This window comes from Ambystoma mexicanum, chromosome 2q (assembly GCF_040938575.1).
Source record: "Ambystoma mexicanum isolate Mex_15411 chromosome 2q, UKY_AmexF1_1, whole genome shotgun sequence".
NCBI classification, from domain to species: Eukaryota; Metazoa; Chordata; class Amphibia; order Caudata; family Ambystomatidae; genus Ambystoma; species Ambystoma mexicanum.
In genome coordinates this window covers 1,346,505,318-1,346,522,907 of record NC_090924.1, presented here as the reverse complement: position 1 = coordinate 1,346,522,907, position 17,590 = coordinate 1,346,505,318, and the positions used below count along the sequence as shown (strand labels likewise).

Genomic DNA, 17,590 nt, shown 5'->3' with positions numbered 1-17,590 from the left:
CCATTCTAGTTTCTTAAAACAGGTCAAAGACAAAGAGGGCAGGATGGTAATAGTACAAGGCTTTCTCGAGAAAAAGGAACTATGTATTAACACATACACCCCAAACCTTGACACTGATGCATACTTCCGCTCCTTATACCCCTGTATAGAAATTGTACATTAGTATGGGGATGAGACTTCCATTGCACATTAAATCCAAAACTGGATAGATCCGATAACGTACACACCCGGCCCCCGCAGCTAAATACCTGAACACCCTGCTGCAAGCGTTTAGTTTGACAGACATCTGGAGAGCCCTTCACCTGCACGGCCATGGATATTCACATTACACAGCCCCGAAAGACCTGATCACTAGACTAGATGTCTTCACAGGTGAGGAAACCTTAAGCGAGTTCACGACTGAAGAGTACAAAGCGCGGACCACGCGCTGCTAATAGTCACATGGTGCATGCTCCCTCCTAGAGCACGTATCCAGACCTGGCAGATTTGAAGTGAATCCCTGAAAGATAAGGTGTTCACAGAACACCTTAGGGTGGGCATTAAAGACTACGTTGCACACAACATAGGCAGCATAACATCTGCCGGGATGTTATGGGAAGTTTTAAAAGTAGAAATCAGAGGAACAGCAATCGCTGAAGCAGAGGTGTCCGGCCACAACAGATAGAGACTTAGCCAAGGCAGAAACCACATTAGCAGAAATAGACGATAGGGAGAGCATGACTGGAGACAGGACCCAGGAGGTAGATTGATAGAAACATGAATGCTTGAAATATTGAGACAGACTGGGGGCACTATATTACACAAAATGTGTAGAAAAGCAGCACGCAGAGGGGGCTAAGCTAGGACACCTGTTCATACAAGAGCGAATCCAGGTGGGGCGTCAAGAATAAGGATGGGGTAGCATGTATGACGCAAGAAGGTATAAATAAATGCTTCCTCGACTACTATAAAAACCAATACATGGAGACATCTAGGATTCAGCCCTCGGAGATAGACGAGGCCCTAGCCCAGATAGACTTTCTGAGGTTATATCCTGCAACGGCCGAAAGGCTGGAGACTCCTATAATCCTTGAGGAGCTTGACACCACAATTAGAGGGCTGCCAACAGGCAAGACACCGGGAACAGATGGGTTGCCCAGTGAGGTTTACAAAGAATATATTGCAGATATCACGCCCCCACTGCTGAACGAACGCATTTGACACAGAAGTCCTCCCTGTATCACTGAGGGAATCTCATATCATACCATTGCTCAAACAAGATAAGCGTGACACAGACTGCGGGTCATATAGACCATGGTTGCTCCTTAACCAGGACGGGAAGGTACTCACAACCCTACTGGCCAATAGGATTAAGAGGGTAATAGACAAGCTCGTACACCTGGACCAAACGGGATATGTCCCAAACAGAAACATTACATGGAACCTACGTAGGTTGCACAACGTCATTGACCATACAATGAGCAGCACTAACCTTTATGCAGTAGCCTCACTAGACGCGGTCAAGGCGTTCGATTCGGTTAGATGGTCATGGCTGCTGGCCACACAAAATATGTCATGGGACCCACATACATCAAATGGGTGGCGCTGGTGAACAGCAGGCCGGTTGCAAGAATCAAGACAGAAACCCAAATTTCAGAGCAATGGGTGCTCGAGAAGGCACGAGGCAGGGATGCCCATGGTCACCCATGCCATTTATATTGTCCCTAGAAGCCTTGGCGGCTAACCTTCGTAGGGATTACCAAGAGGTGGAGATAATCATACATAACAGACGGAACTTTATCTCCCTATATGCTGATGATATCCTTCTATACTTACAACACCCTGAGACCAACTTACAATTTATACTGGAATTATTTCAGCGATACACTGACATTTCAGGCATCAAGGTTAGTAAACAGAAATCATCTTTGGTCCCCTTGGCAGGGTACAGAGGGAAACCAGCAAATACACTACCAGTGCTTCTGGTGCAGTGGGAGACACATTTAAATACCTGGGCATTGTCCGCTCCCACTTACCTCTCTGAAAAGATCCACCCCATCCTCACAAACAGACCTACCAGAACACCCTATGCAAACATGCTCCCGGTGCCCAAATTCAAGAGAGCTCGAGCTGGTGGCACTAGCTTCCCCTACCTAGCAGCTACACAATGGAATGAACTGCCACTCAGCTATTCAACCCCAAATACCTGAATGCATACTGTAATGTACTTTTCTGCCTAAATGAACGTTTGTATTTCTACCGATTCCTGTATTGTACTGTAACTAAGTTGAATTACAAGTAACAGCGCTGCAATGCCTTGGGGCTGCCTGTACGCTAAGAAAAAAAAAAAAGCGAAATAAAATAAAATAAATAAATCCATCAAGACCCAAAGACAGAACATATACAAAACACACAGAGGGCAGCTGACAAAGTAGAGCAATCCATGGACTTCTGGGCTACGTTACCTCTTCGCTGATGGGCAGAGCAGCGTTACTTAAAATGGTTGACTTCCCTAGATTCATTCATTCATTACTTCACTAATGTCCCGTATGACATACCTAAAAGCTTCTTTCAGACCACACGTCAGGGCTTGTGTGGCATAATTCTAGACGCAGAGCGGCACTCACAAAATTACAGAAACCACATGACCAAGGAGGTATTAAGATCCCCAATTTGAAAGCGTACTTTGTGGCAAGTCAATTACAGTTTGTGACGGGATGGTCAGATGAGCAGACTCAAGACACCCCCTGTTGCAACCTGGGTGCACCCGACACGATTTACAAAACCCCGGCTCTTGTTGGCACTAGGCAAAAGAATATGGCATACAGCATGTTGTTTACTAGAGAATAAGACACCCTATTCACTGCAGATCCCGCTGGTGGCGTTAAGGGTGGAAGATACACAAACAAGGCTATGGGTGAAAAAATACTGGGAGCCCCATGGAGTGGCAACAATTGGGGAACTACTAAAGGAGAGTAAACCAATGGACTTCAGGGCGCTCATCACAGAGACTGGACTACACAGAGGGCAACACTCACTGCATGCCTCGTGCCTCACAATACTGAAACAGAAATGGCTGGGAGAGTTAAAGCAGAACAAAGCAATATGATATATCAGAAGGTGGGCAAGCAGTATCGAGATTATACAAACTAATTATGACCCAGCGAGGAAAAGTGTTGGCACCGACCCCCCAATACTGGGAAGAGGAACTACAGGAACCAATAACAGACAAAGTGGTAACATATCACAAAACAGTATCTATACATGCGATTCAGCTAATACAGCTATTTTTTTATTTTTTTTTATTTTATGTTTTAGTTTGGTCTCAAACATTTCCATCAAACTTTTCCATCATTTTGATTCGTGAAAAGAGAAAGAAAGAATAAATGGCCAATGAGCTGAAGATATAGACATCAGTGTCGAGAGGCAGCGGAGCTGCGGAGTTCCGCTGAGTTTTGAGATTTCTTTTTCATGAGATCAAGGATATGTTGAAGGTAGAGAGATACTGTATATATATATATATTTATTATTCTTTCCGCTAAGAATTGCCGCCCATCTTTTATCTGTAGTCATTTGTTGGGATCCCATGTCAAAATATCCCCGAAATTGATTTCGTTGGATGGCAAGAGAGGGGCATTCCATCACGAGATGAAATATGGTTTCTGGTATCGTCTTGACTTTACAGAAACGGCAGTGATTTTGGTCTTTTGGAATTTGTTTTGTTGCAGCTAAATAATCATTCGTTGGTAGGATATTTAGCCGAAGTCGTAGAAAGGTTGCTCTGATATTTGGGTCAGGAAATTTCGTATTGCTGCGGTTCATGAAGTTTTCTATTGTCTACGTTGCAGTGCAGCGTCCGTTTGTAGTTGTTTTTCTGATCAATAGTTTGAATCCAATCATTCTGGAGAAGATTGAATTTGGCATATTGCGGCCGTTTGATTAAAAGTTCTTCGGAGATCTCTTCTTTCTCCATTTCTTTGTTGATTGATTTTTTCCAGGTTTCTAAGATTGTGTTATTTAAAGCGTTGCGATCGGTTTTCAAAATTTGAATTGCAGGAGTGATATCATCCGCTATTATTTTCCGATAGATGTCCATTCTTTTCCATCGTACCATGGATCCGATGGATTGGGTTGCTATCTCGTAGCGGATTCTGGGCATGGGGTATGATTGAGGAAGATTTAGGATCTTGCGCCAAAATATTGCCTCAAGTTTTACCCAGTTTACATGTTCGGCATTCAACATAGTTTCAGATCCATATGTTATTATGGGAATGTATTTTTGCCTGTAGTACATAATAATCGGTTTATATGAGAATTTTCCATATTTTTTGTGCAGGATGCACCCCTGGCGCGCCAGTGCTTGGGCTTTCTGTTCTATTTTGTCCAGCCAGTCCGCTTCTATTTTTGATTGATTGAGTGTGATCCCTAGATGTTTAAATGTTGTGACATTTTCTATTCTTATTCCATTGATGTTGAAGTTCGGTTGGTGTTTTAATTTTGTTTGTGGTTTCGTCAACAGCATAGTCTTTGTCTTCGTAATATTGATGACTAAATCATTTTGTTTCATGTAGTTGCTTAGTGCTGTAAGCGAAAGTTGTAATCCAGATGGGGTTCTATCGAGCAAAACGATGTCATCTGCATAGGCCATTATAGGGACCGGTATCGAGTTTATTTTCGGGGGGTTTGTTTGCGTATTTGCCAGATGTTGGTCAATGTCTGACGTGTACAGGTTGTAAAGCGTCGCTGCCAGAGGGCATCCTTGTTTTAAGCCGTTCATTGTCACGATGGAAGCAGATGTGTGTCCTTGTTTTGAGAGTCTGACTTTTATTGAAGTGTCAGAATAAAGTAGGATGATGGGTTCGAGGATGTTCGCTGGGCATTTCCATGCATGCAGTTTTGCCCATAACTTGTGTCGAGGTATAGTATCAAAAGCCATCTTTAAATCAATAAATGCCGTGTAGATCATGCTCCTGTTGTTTATGGCTTCATGTTTGATTAAGTGCACTAGTAGGAGATTTATGTTAGTCCCTACATTGCGCGTGAAACCTGTTTGATGCGGAGAGAAACGTCCATTGGTGGTGGCCCATGCAGTCAGGTGCTTTAAGAGAGCTGTTGCGAAGATTTTTCCCAAGGGGTCCAGTAGAGCGGAGGTCACGTGGTCCTTGTTTATGTATCGGAACTATTGTAGCTGTTCTCCAAGTAGTTGGAATTCGGTTAGTTTTGTTTATGATGTCCAGGATCTGTGACATGAATTGTGCCCATACTGTGGGGTTTTGTTTAAGGACGGCGTTCGAGAGGCCGTCGGGTCCTGGGGCTCTTGATGAATCGAGACTTTTTATCATATGTAGGAAATCTTCTTGAGAAGTATGAATTGTCCATTTTGTACTTCTTTGGTTCAGTTTTTCTTCTGAATAATTATGCTGTGGTCCGTACAAGGTCGAGAAATGGGTGATCCATGTCTGTTGTGGTACATTAGCTGTGAGCTTATGTTGTTTCAAGTGGTTTTCGTTCAGTAGGTTCCACAGTTCACGTGTGTTGTTGGTCTTAAGAGTCTTCATTATTGTTTCTGCATCCGTCTGGAGTAACATCGATTGATGTGATTTCCTCCAATTGTTGTAGGATTGCTTTAATTTTGCAATCTTTATACGATTTTCTGTTGTTTTGTTTTTGTTAAGTTGTCTTCTCTGTTTGGCCAATTCTTTTTTTTTTCTGCTATTTCCCGGTTGTAGGTGTGTGCGTGTAAAGTTTGAGGGCAGTTTTTTACTGTTTGTTGAAAGGGAAGAAGAAGCCACCCGTAATTCAGTTTTTCCAATTCTGGTTTTGATGAATCTTCTAATTTCCTTGGAAGAAGAGATATCGCTGTTTGTGATATGCGTAGTCTTGTTGCTGAACCTGCAAGTTCTAGTATTGTGGCATCAGATGGTACTGGTTCATTCGTCGTTAACTGTGAGGTGACGGTTAGCATGTTGTGGTCACTATTGTCAGAGATTAGCGTTATAGCTGCCTTGACAGATGCTTGCAGCGTTTGTGAAAGAAATATGTAGTCGATGATCGCTTCTGATTGTCCTCTGGTCCATGTTGGGACAAAGGGAGTCGAATTATCTTTTGCATGATTTAAGAGCATCAGGTTTCGTGTTGTTATTTCTTTCATCCATGTTGCTGCTTTAGGAGTTAGTTGGTCCAGCGTGCGTGGAGTACCATTTGATGTTATTAGGTTGATGTGGAGGTCACCGCACAGTATTAGTTCGATGTACTGATGTCTCTGAAGTAGATTGTCTATAGTCATGAATACGCCGTCCATAAATGCCTCGTTTGTGATGGCCACAGGATTCCAGTAGAGATTCAGAATGGCAATTTTTGTTTCATAACTACTTTTTTGGTGTTTAAATGATGTAGTTGCTATTACGGTCACTTGAATCCAGGGGTTTATATTTTCATTTGTCAACACTTTCCATTTCGGGGTTATTTTGATAAGTGTGAGTAGTCTGCCTTGATGTTTTTTTTAAGGCAGGGTTTAAGAATGCAAGAAAACCGTCGCAAACTGGCGTATTCATGATCCAGGTCTCTTGTAAACAAATGATTAGATAATTCTCGAGGTTAGAGCAAGGTTGGGTGTATAAGTGCAGGTTTCCTCTTGTGTTCCATGAGCAGAGTGACCATGTTATGCTTGTATTAATTGGTTGTTATGAATAGGAGTAGCTTGAACTTCTTGAGTATGTGGTTTCCGACCTTGATATTTCTAGGTCGTAGATTCTTTTGATTGGTTGTTCTTGGCTAATTGCTCTTTCCGCCGTTGACGGAGAATTCCAATTTGAAGTCTTCGTTGCTTGGTTGTTGCTGCGGATATAGTTCTGTTTTCTCTCGGCATTGTTTCTTAGCGTTGTAGTGGGCCAGCAGTTGAAGCCAAGTTTGAGGAGGTGTTCACATTTTGATATAATTAAGTCTTGGTCTTCTGGGTCAGATAATTCTGCGATAATTTTGTCTAAATGTTTATCATCCTTGAAGGTGATTAAATCGATCTTATTGGTTGTGATATGTTTTAGTTGTGGTATTGCTCCAAAAAGTCGGAGAATGTTTGTTCTATTAAGTATTAAAGGTTTTGCTCTTTTTATTTGGTTTTCGATATGAATTTGATAGATTTGGTTTTGTTCTAATGGATCTATAAAAGAAGGTAAGGTGCATTCGCTTGTGGACATGTTTTGTAGATCAAAGGAGTCATCTGTGACTTGATCATAGAAGTCACTCCATGAAATGGTGCAACTGGGGCTGTTGAGAGACGTATTTGAGACATCTTGTAGCGATTGATTGGCAACGTCTTTATACTGGTGTAAGGATTGCGGTTCACGGTTATTTGAGTACTCGTCGAGTATTATGTAACTTGATGACGTTGTGGGACATGTGAATGGTGGTGTGTCGTCTATTTCCTGATCTTCATGATCAGCTATAGTTGACCCAGAGAGTGCATTTAACCACCCAGAGAATTGGAAGATTTAATAAGGCAGCAGAACACTAGCCCAGAGTAGGGTCAAGTGTGTCTGGTCAACGCGGACATGGTGCATATGTTCTGGGCCTTTGGAAGGATCTAGCAATACTGGCAAGACATTGCACACATGTTAGCCAAAGCAGATCTAACATTGGACATAAGGTCTCCCACTGCCTGCATACTTGATATTTTTCCACAGCCAAAACATAATCAAACTGAAGGACCCGGCGTACGTCCTTGCGAAGAGCAGGATAGCGATGCATTGGAAAACACAAATGCCCAGACGCACGGCGGTGGTGCAGGGGCAGGTTCTTCAAAAATTGTCACTGGCTGAGACCTCAGTGTGGCAAGAAGCAGCTCGTCAGGGGCACAGTCTTGGAGAACATTGCTTCAAGAACTGTTTGCCTCTGCACACGCTACGATCCAAGCGGATGAACCGATCCTGCTGCCCTCATTGGTGGGTAATGATAGACAAATCTCTGTAAGAACCAATGGTGCATGGCGACAAGGTGCAGTGTAGATGGCATAGGCTGGTGGGTGGGTGGCGACAGGGGAGGGGTTAGGGGAGTTGGGGATGCAGACATTTGTTCAGTGTTATGAAGATACCTGTGAGGATCTGAATTATCGTGTCTGGTTTGAGAGATGCGTGTAGAAGATTTGGTAAGAGTCCATAAGATTGATAGGGAGCTGTCGAGGGAGGGTGAGAAAGAAGCTCCTCCAAACTTATAGGGTGTGGGTTATAGTGAGGTTTGCTTATTATGTGGGAGATTAGGCAAGCTTGTGAGCGAGTGACAAATGTTATTGAGAAGCCTGGATTGGGGTCCAGGGAACACAACGAGATGTGGGGAGAGTGAGCCTGTTCTTTATCTTAGTATACGTAGAATGAGGCTAATTAGGAACAAGTTTCTCTTTATCATCATTGTTATCCATAACCCATTTGCCCAAGAGACTGGATATCAAGAAGAGATAACTAACTTGCCAATTCATGTAGATAATATACAACATGCTTTTCATAGGCAATTGGTAAGAAAACCAGTTTTATCACACTCATCAATGCGTCAGTTAAGGCAGCCATCACCCATACTGAATCTAATTCGGATGGTAAAAAGCTTCTCGCCGGCACTAAATATCACATAATTAATATATATGCGCCAACATGTAGGGAGGCATCCTTTTGGAACTTCCCAAGTAAAAACTAGAACCCCTTGGAGAAGATAATAGGAGACTGGAATATCCCCCACGATTGGCCCAATGCTAGATAGGAAATGAAAAGCACAAAACAGCCACTTATACGACACAATTACTTTGTAAAGCTCTGCCCATAGGACGCACATAGATTAAGACATCACCCGTTTTATAGCTGGTTCTCCAAAGAGAAAGAGAAAATCTGAATCTTCTTAGAGCGGATAGAGAGTCGGTATTGCCTTTGGAGTAGGCGACAGGCCAGTTTGTCAGAGGGTGAGCCTGAGGTCTGACACTTCCGTTCAACCACTCAGCAATTGCAAAGTTGTGCCAGCTGTTATGCTTGGAGGTAGGTTTCAGACAGATCCTCGTGATAGGGGCAAGAATGTCAAGAGTGATAGCAAGATGAAGAATGGCAAGGACAGAGTTGAAGAAGGAGGGATCAAGGTGGAGGAAAACACAGCAGCTGACACTTGTTTCTTTGGGTGAATGACCGGGAAGGAGGCTGGCAGTGCTGGTGGAGGCTCGGTCAGGGGGCGAGAGGTGCCAGATGAGAGTTGTCAGACCAGGAGAGCGGGGGTAGCGAGAGGGTTGGAGAACAGGAGATCAGCAGGGATGAAAGCATCAAGAGTGTGTCCGGCGAAGTGGGTCAGGCCGGAGGGGAGAATAGTGAGGGAGAGGAAGGTACAGAGATCACAGAAGAGTGAGGAGGCAGGAACAGTGGAGTCAAGGTGGATGGTGAAGTCTCCCAGGAGGAGGCGTTTAGAAGTAGAGGTCAGAAGAGAGGAGGTGAAGTCAGCCAATTCGGAAAGGAAGACATACAGGGGGAGGGGGTCTGTAGATAGTGGCAAGGGTGAGGGAGAGTTGGAGAGACACCAAGCTTGCAGACAAGACTTTCAATGTAGTAGTGCTGGGTGGGTATGAGAGAGGTAGGAACCCACTCAGGGAGGATTAGGGCTACTCCAACACCAGCTCGGTTGGGACGATCACTGGCATGCTTACAACTCATACTTAGCAATTAAACCACAATGTCTAGGTATTCATCAAGCGTTCACCCGCTCATAAACAAAAAACATATTGTAAAACAAAACTGCTTTTTTGTCAGTTCAAAGTAAAATGCTGCTTAGTAAACTCTAGGTTATGTAACTATGATAGCTCTACTACATATTCATTTTTAGAAACAGTAAATGCTCTATAAAAACACATTTCAGAAATTGTGGCTCTCCATGTGTACCAAGTGTATATGTACCAGATCCCATGTGCACATCCAGAACTCCTCTTAAAGGTGATTCTGTCACTCTCTGTGAGGGGCTTGGTAAGGGGCGTAATTTTCCTTGCTCTGTCTTATAAAAATGTTCAATAACTTTTAAAACTGTTAGAGTAACAATTCCAATTCCTACAAATAATCCACGAGCCACCAGATGAATGAAAGGAAGTAGTTGCTTAGAGGACGGCATAGCCATGATGGGTAGCAACAGTCCAAATCTGCAGGCCAGATTTTTTCGACAGAAAACTCACATTTCTTGTGAGCACATACGTTGATATTCTCAGCAGATTTTCCCTCTCCAACTATAAGGAATTCCCGACTGCAGAAATAGGAAAATAATTCAGCAGTGTCCCCCCGGCGTTTTTTTGGACGGCCTCTAGTCACAGGAAATGCATGTACACTTAGTACCCAATATGTTCCATATGTGCCGTCATCAGAGTTCAACATCATTGTAGCAGAACAGGACCCAAAATCTACTCGAGTAAGTTCCAAACACGCAGATTTCAGCCGAAACGGTTGCCATAACCATACAATTTAAGATGTTTAAGCTACGCTAAATCTCTCATTTGGGAGTGATTCGGGTGGGTCATATCTACTTTCCTGTGTTCCCTCTTTAATTTCCTTTCTGCATTACTTTTTTAGGAGGAGATCTCAAACAAAATGTTGATCATGTTATAAAAGCTTTTCCTCCTACAATCCCGCTGGCCCCAGTACTCACTAGCTCACAAAACGTTCAAGGTTTCTAATGAAAAAAGCAAATGTTAAGAAGGCGCATTTCATACCAAAAAAAACCAATCCACAATGCAATTGTTTGTATTGCATTGTGGGATTTGTAGTAGTAGCTTCATACTGATAAAAGCAAAACTTTAAAAAAAAAAAGGAATGAAAATACAGAACTGGGTGGCCAACCACGGAACTACATGGCAACTTGTAAGATCTGAAATCTACACCGCGGATGGGCCGTGTTTGTGAGTTGTCGGCTGACGCCAGGACTCCCAGAGTCTTGGGGTACCGTTGCTCTTCACTCACCAGTTTCCTGAGCCCACAATGCAGACCTTAAGAGGGGCAGACATGGCGCAGCAGGGAGTCTCTAACGGAGGTCGGGCTCAGGTCTGCTCCCCCAGTGACGGTACACACACACAAGCTAAACTGCAACTACAGAGTGAAGATTGTAAAACACGCTTGACGTGACATCACGACGACGCGCCGCTGCCTCGCAAATCATGCTGGGAATTGTAGTGTAAGAAGGAGTACTTAATCTACTTCAGAAGTATTGATGGAATTGAATGAGAATTATTAAGCCGTGTTCATACGTTAGGTTTGTGACCACCTTAGCCAGTTGATATAGCACGAAAGTACCTTGATTCGAGACAATCGCCTAGAGCGCCCACTGTGGAAATAAGTCGTTAGTTGTAACCAATTCCCATGGCACTAAAGAGGGTACTAGTGTGGGTAAGTGTATTCCTGGGCAGCCATCTTGGAATGGTGCAATAGATCGCAGACATCATCGATCTTCAATAGGCGACACTGCGGCATCATCTTAGAAAGGCTATATTCCCAGGAAGTTGTACATGTTGTCGTTGGTGTCTTCATTCTTCTTAGAAAAGGGAATACATTTTGCAGATGTTTAACCTTTGATAAGTTCCATACCTTTTGAATTTGTGTCTCAAATCAACTAGAGAGCGGTATGGAAACATGTCATTTTGTGTTGTGTGTATTAAATGGTGCAAATTAAAACACATTTTTGAATTATTCAGCTAAATGAAAAGATGCAGCTACTCACTGCCATAGTTCGTGTTTCCTAATTATGGCATATGGAGTAATTGTTGTGGCTGACTCTATTTAAGACACACACCAGATTTAGTGTCTATGAGACTCTCGCCTGTGCCGGGTGGGGCCAGGCATACTCATAGCTCTCAACCTTTTTCGATGCAAAGGTGGGTGAAATCACCCGATTTTGTGTTTGGCGGGTGAGAGGCCCATTGAAATGAATGGGCGTGCACGAGGCTTGGCGGGTGACTCACCTGTTTACAAGGCAGGTGACACCCGCCAAAAGCGGGTGAGTTGAGAGCTATGCATACTTGCCAACCCTACAGGTTTAGGCAGTAGGCTACTGCTTTTTAAGCAGTCCTACAGCCTACAGATTTCAGTGACAGATCCTCCTGCTTTTCACAGTGGCGAGACAGGCTCCAGGACAAAGCATGCATTACATCAATTAGTCTGCCGAGACAACCCTTACATGAACCACCAGTGAAGGCAAGTGGCAGAGTGTAACACCATCACACAGCATCTGCGTATCACAGTGAGGGGAGTATCAGTCGCCATGTCGTTTAGTGTTCAACTTGCAATAAATATGTACTGCCTGGGCTGCCGCTACAGAGTAGTGGCAAACGTTTTCTACCAGTTCTGTGTGATTACCTTCTGTGAAGTTAAGTAATTGAATTTGGTGTTAAGTTACCATTCAGAATTATACATACATTTTTTAAATTTCAACATCTTTACATTTTGTGCTGTTTGATGGGTCGTGTACTTTCGAATGCTTCAATGATGCCAACAATGTATGTTTTGTATTTTACTGTAATGTCATTGTTATGGGAATTATTATTTTTGAAACTTAAAAAATCCTACATCTTTTTGGTCACAGAATGTTGGCAGGTATGGGCCAGGGGCGGTGCCAGCCTCAACATTTTGGGGGGGCTGGATGGTAGTTTTGAAAACTGTTAGTGAGACGTGCCATTAAACCAATTGCACTACTGATTAACTGCCTCATCCATCCCCAAGCCCAGGAGGCTGAGTAGATATTACGCTTTCTTTTGGCCCATTAGGTCCATCTTTCACTCCAACTCACCAGTGGCATGGCCAAGATTCTGTAACAAGTGGGGCCTGGAACTAATGAAGTAGGGCCCACACTAAGAAGAGCCTGCAGAAGGAAGGGCACTTGTTCTGTCCCCAGCCAAATGCACAGGAATGACAGAGTAGTGAGGGAGGGTGAACCAACAAAGGGCATACATACCAACCTTCCCGATTTAGGCGGGAGACTTCCTATTTTTCTGTGAAAAATGTTACTATTTTTCACGTTATCCCTCCTAAATTAATTCCAGCCCCAATTCATTCCAATGGGATACTTTATGTCTCCCGGTTTCGCAGACGAAATCTCCCACTCAGGTGCCTCGGAATGTTGGCATTTATTCAAGGGGGTGGTGGATATCCCCTTGAGAAACGTTTTTAAATAATAGGTTAAAATAGTGCACTTTTCAGTACACTTTCTGTGATAAATTAGGTAAAAAGCCACACAGTTTAGAATTGGTTTTGCAGGGTAAGACATGACATTTCCGTTAGATGCCAAGCCACCAACAATGCACAGGAGCATTTTCGAACACATTTTCATAATGCCTTTCCCTAATATATGCCAGTACTCTGCAAGTGTATAAAAGCATTTTCATATTAACTGTGCTCCCACATATCCATTCTGGTGCACCTGGATATGCTACTATTCCCACACAAGAAAATGCTCATGTTTGCTTTATCCATAATGCCAGTAATGATACTATAACAAAGCATGTTTATGTTGGCTCTGCCAATACATGCCAGTATCCCCATGTAATAACATACTCCGTTTGGCTTTGCCTTGATGCTAGTGAAAAAAATGCATGCCAGAGTAAGAACACATAGCCTTGCTGGCTACACAAATCCCCCACTCCCCATATAAGAGCTCTCATCATGTTGTATTTGCTCCCCAACATCAGTAAAAGCTGTCATGCCACAGTAAAACAACATTACCTTGCAGGCTGCACGAATACCCCCACCCCAATGTAAGAATACTTACGTTGCCTTTGGCCTTAACACCAGTAATAAACTGCAATGCCACAGTAAGAAAACATGCTCTTGCTGGCTAGCCGTGAGATAGCTCAGTGGGCTGAGAGCATGCTGTTGTAATCTGAGTGTGATTCGCAGGTTTAAATCCTGGCAAGGCCAACTCAGACTTTCATACTTCAAAGTGACCTCCCTGATCCATGCCCTCCTCTACAGATCTTGTACTATTATGTTGCTTTTGCACATTGTTACCTCTCTCTTACACTGTACTGTGTTTTCCCTGCTCACCAAGTTGTACCAGCGCTAGTGCATGGTATAAATGCCCTTTGACATTAACATGTAAGAATATTTATGTTGCCTTTGACCTTAACACCAGTAAAATAAAAAGCCAAGTCAAAATAAGTAGCCATGTCCTCCCCATGTAAGAACCCTCATGTTGGCTTTGCCCTTAATGCGAGTACAACATTCCATGCCACAGTAAGACCCAGCCATGCCAGCCCCATTGTAGTATTCCCCCCGACCCCAACTCCAAACCCAGCATCACATAAAATCTTCTCGCTATCCCAAGATGCAGGACGGTGAAGGTCGCCAATACTGCCTTCTATGCCATCGCTCCAAAGGCTTGGAATGACCTCCCACCTGATATACGCGGCATTGAAATGTTCGCCGTATTTAAAAGAAAGCTTAAGACCCATTTTTTCGCATAACATTTGACCCTGGTATCTCCTAGACTTAAACTCTTGTTATATGTTGTCCTTGTCTTGTTGTGCCCTTAAGCCTAAGGGTCAATGACTGCGCAATACAAATTTATTAAAGTAAAGTAAAAGTAAAAACACTAAAGTTGGCTTTCCTTTGCCCAAAAAACGGCTGTAAAACATGCCATGCTCTTGTCAAAAAATCTTCAAGCTCCAATGCCCCTCCCCAAGTCCCAGCGTGCATACTCGCAGATACACACAGAGATATAGACACATTCAGACACATTCACCCACCAGTCACGCACCCACACAACTGATCTGTTATTCACAGGAGCACCCATAACATTTAGACTGTGCGCTCATTAACACGCGCAGTCACTCCCATGTACACCATTCACACTGCATTCATTCATAGGTGTGCACTGGCAGACACCTCCTAGCATACAAACATACACCCACTTACACCCTCCCTCGCATGCATGCACGCTTACATGCATACATGTATGCATACACACAATCCCTGCATGCACACAAATACATGCTTTTTTAGTAAATGGTAATTATTTAAAGCATGGGCCATGTAAATGCTGTGCCAGCAGTTAAGCCCTTAGCTGCAACATGGTGGGGGTGGGGGGGAGGTCTACTGATGGCAGGCTTGTGTCCTCTACCTCTACCTTCACTTCAATGCCTGTTTTATCACCTCAGAGAGCGGTGTATTTGCTTAAGTAAATACACCACTCTCCGAGGTGAGAAATGTGATGGGTTCTAGAGGTCTGAGCACGGGCTGGGCGTAACAGCAGAGTGTTGCCTGCTGTGTCAAAGTGGGGGGAGGGCGGGGCTTTAGCCCTCCCAAGCTCATGCCTCGTGCCGCCCCTGCGCAGGGTCCCATTTTATTCGGTCTGTGACTTACTGATAGTGGTGACATCCTACGTCACAACCTCCCATCCAAGCATCGCAAACAAAATAACAGAAACATCATGAACAGTGACAATTGAGCATTAGATTGTTTCACGTTATTCCAGTACATAGTCCCGGAGCCTTCCTGGGGTCTCTGCGGGTATCAGGAAACATGTTCCTGTGGCTCCTCCACCACCTCAAGACCATGGTCATAATTTCCATGCAGCTCTTCGCCAGTCTCTTATTTATTTAATTGTTTTTTTATAACGCACCTAATACCATATCTGACTTTGGTTTCTAAGCGCGTGTCCGGGATTCAAACCTCTGTTACTCTGCATAGTCTTGCTTCCAAGACCAGCTCGTTGCCCCTGTGCTATTTTCCGTTCACAATGATGTAAGCCTCCCAGCTCAGGAGTGCTGCTCTCTTCAGCTCCCGTTTGCTTGTTGTTGGGTGCTCCACGTGGAGGTGTCTGAATCAATTGCAGTTCCTGGTTAGGGCAATTGACCACAGAACCTTGCTTCCCAGGAACCGTCCACGGAACTATGTCGTGAGGCAGACACAATTGTGTGATGGATGCTGCGTACATGCCAGCACCATGTCTCCTTACCTTGACAGGGCGTTCCTGAACCGTTGCCGGGTTGTCTCCCTGTCATTGGACTGCTCCTGTACTTCCCTCATCCTCATGGGATCCGGAATTGCCAATCTCCTCGATTCATGCTCGGGGAATTTGGGACCTCACCTTGTGCCCTAGGAAAGCTTCCGCCAGTGCGACACCTGTTGTGGTAGGGGGCATCATCGGTAAGCCAAGAGGAACAATGTGAGCGTTTGTTCCAGCTGCTGATCTTTGTCCACTGCAATGCAGAATGCCTTGTTGAGCATACTCATGAACCGATCCACATCCCTGTTTGCCCACGGCCAGCAGGTTGTGATGCGCCAATGTGATACACCATAGAACATGTGCCAGACCCAAGACCTGCTCCTGCAATTCCAGGAATGCTAACCATCTCTGCGCTGTGGATTAGTACTCCTTCATGCCCCATGAGATCTCTCCTTTCACTTTCCATATTCTATAGATAAAGTACTGTGCCACAGGAGTTCTATGTTGTGTTATGGACAGGAATGTATTCCACTGACAGGCTTGCAGCAGAGTTATCAGATCCTGGAGGCATGTATCGCTGCATGTCACTACTGCAATTTCGGCCATGGACATCGATTTTAGGACTGCCACCCTGGTGATCATGGCAAAAAACTCCTTGGTATCCTTGTCATCTCAGTCATCGCGCATCTCCGGTTCCACAGGATGCCGCAACAGGTAATCAACCGGGTTATATATTCCAGCCCAGAACGGCAGTGTGACAGCATAATCCTGCAGTTGGACCAACCACCGTTCCAGTTGAATTGGCAGGTGAAGGGCTGTCCCCTCCAGTGGCGGCTGCTATTGTAGGGCGGCCGGGCGCTGCCCCCCCAAGAAAAAAAAAAAAAGAAAGAAGCTAAAAGATATTCAATCAGAGCTTCTCTGATTGAATATCTTTTAGCTTCTAGTCATGCTGCATTTCCTTTGCCAACAGCGCGGGGGCGCTGTGGCAAGGAAACAAATATACTATAGGACGGCCCGGCTTTCACAGCGGGGCGCGTCCCAATTTAGTATAAATTGTTTCTATAGTAGAGTGCGTGGAGCTCGTAGCTCCACACACTCTACTTAGCCCTCAGAATTAGAAGCCTGGCGGGGCGCTTCAGGGGTGGCCCCACCAGTAGAAAATGTACGCAAACAGCGCACTTTGGTTTCCCAATCCCTCCCCTGCCATGGATACAGTAATGCCATTGGCTGGCAAACAGCCAATGACATTACTGTATCTATGACTGGCGGCGCAGGGTGCATGCCTGCGCTGCCTTCACATGTCTGGGTCTGTTTCTCTCCGATGACGCGACGTCGGACACGAGTGCTGCTGCTCTGCACCAGGCCAGCCGCCACGCCAGCCTACTAGAGCACAGCGGCATCGCGGATCTGGTAAGTACCCCCTCCCATCCCCCCATGTTTGTTTGTTCTGTTTGGGCCCAGGGAGTCGGGGAGTATATTTTACTTACGATGTCCCCTCCCCGGGCCCAAACTACAGTGACCGTCCACCACGGGCAGGCCAGGCCCAGTCAACACTGAACGACTTGTAGGCCATGGCCTACACATCGTTCAGTGTTGGCTGCCAGTGCCGAGCTAACTGCCCGTCAAGTCAAGCTTTGGTGGTAGCGGGCCACCCGCTACCACCAAGGCAGGGGCA

The 17,590-nt window shown here is 44.7% G+C and overlaps 2 protein-coding genes across 4 annotated transcripts in view; one reads left to right on the top strand and one right to left on the bottom strand.

The window, feature by feature from the left end:
• GPD1L (glycerol-3-phosphate dehydrogenase 1 like) overlaps positions 1-11,093 on the bottom strand; it is a 255,694-nt gene extending 244,601 nt beyond the window's left edge. The window contains exon 1 of the mRNA XM_069648809.1: positions 10,941-11,093. Within this exon, the coding sequence (XP_069504910.1) occupies positions 10,941-10,984 (44 nt within the window). The 5' untranslated portion in view covers positions 10,985-11,093. The remainder of the gene's footprint in view (positions 1-10,940) is intronic.
• OSBPL10 (oxysterol binding protein like 10) overlaps positions 1-17,590 on the top strand; it is a 2,898,140-nt gene that overhangs the window by 1,368,760 nt on the left and 1,511,790 nt on the right. The gene's annotated exons all lie outside the window — the stretch shown is intronic.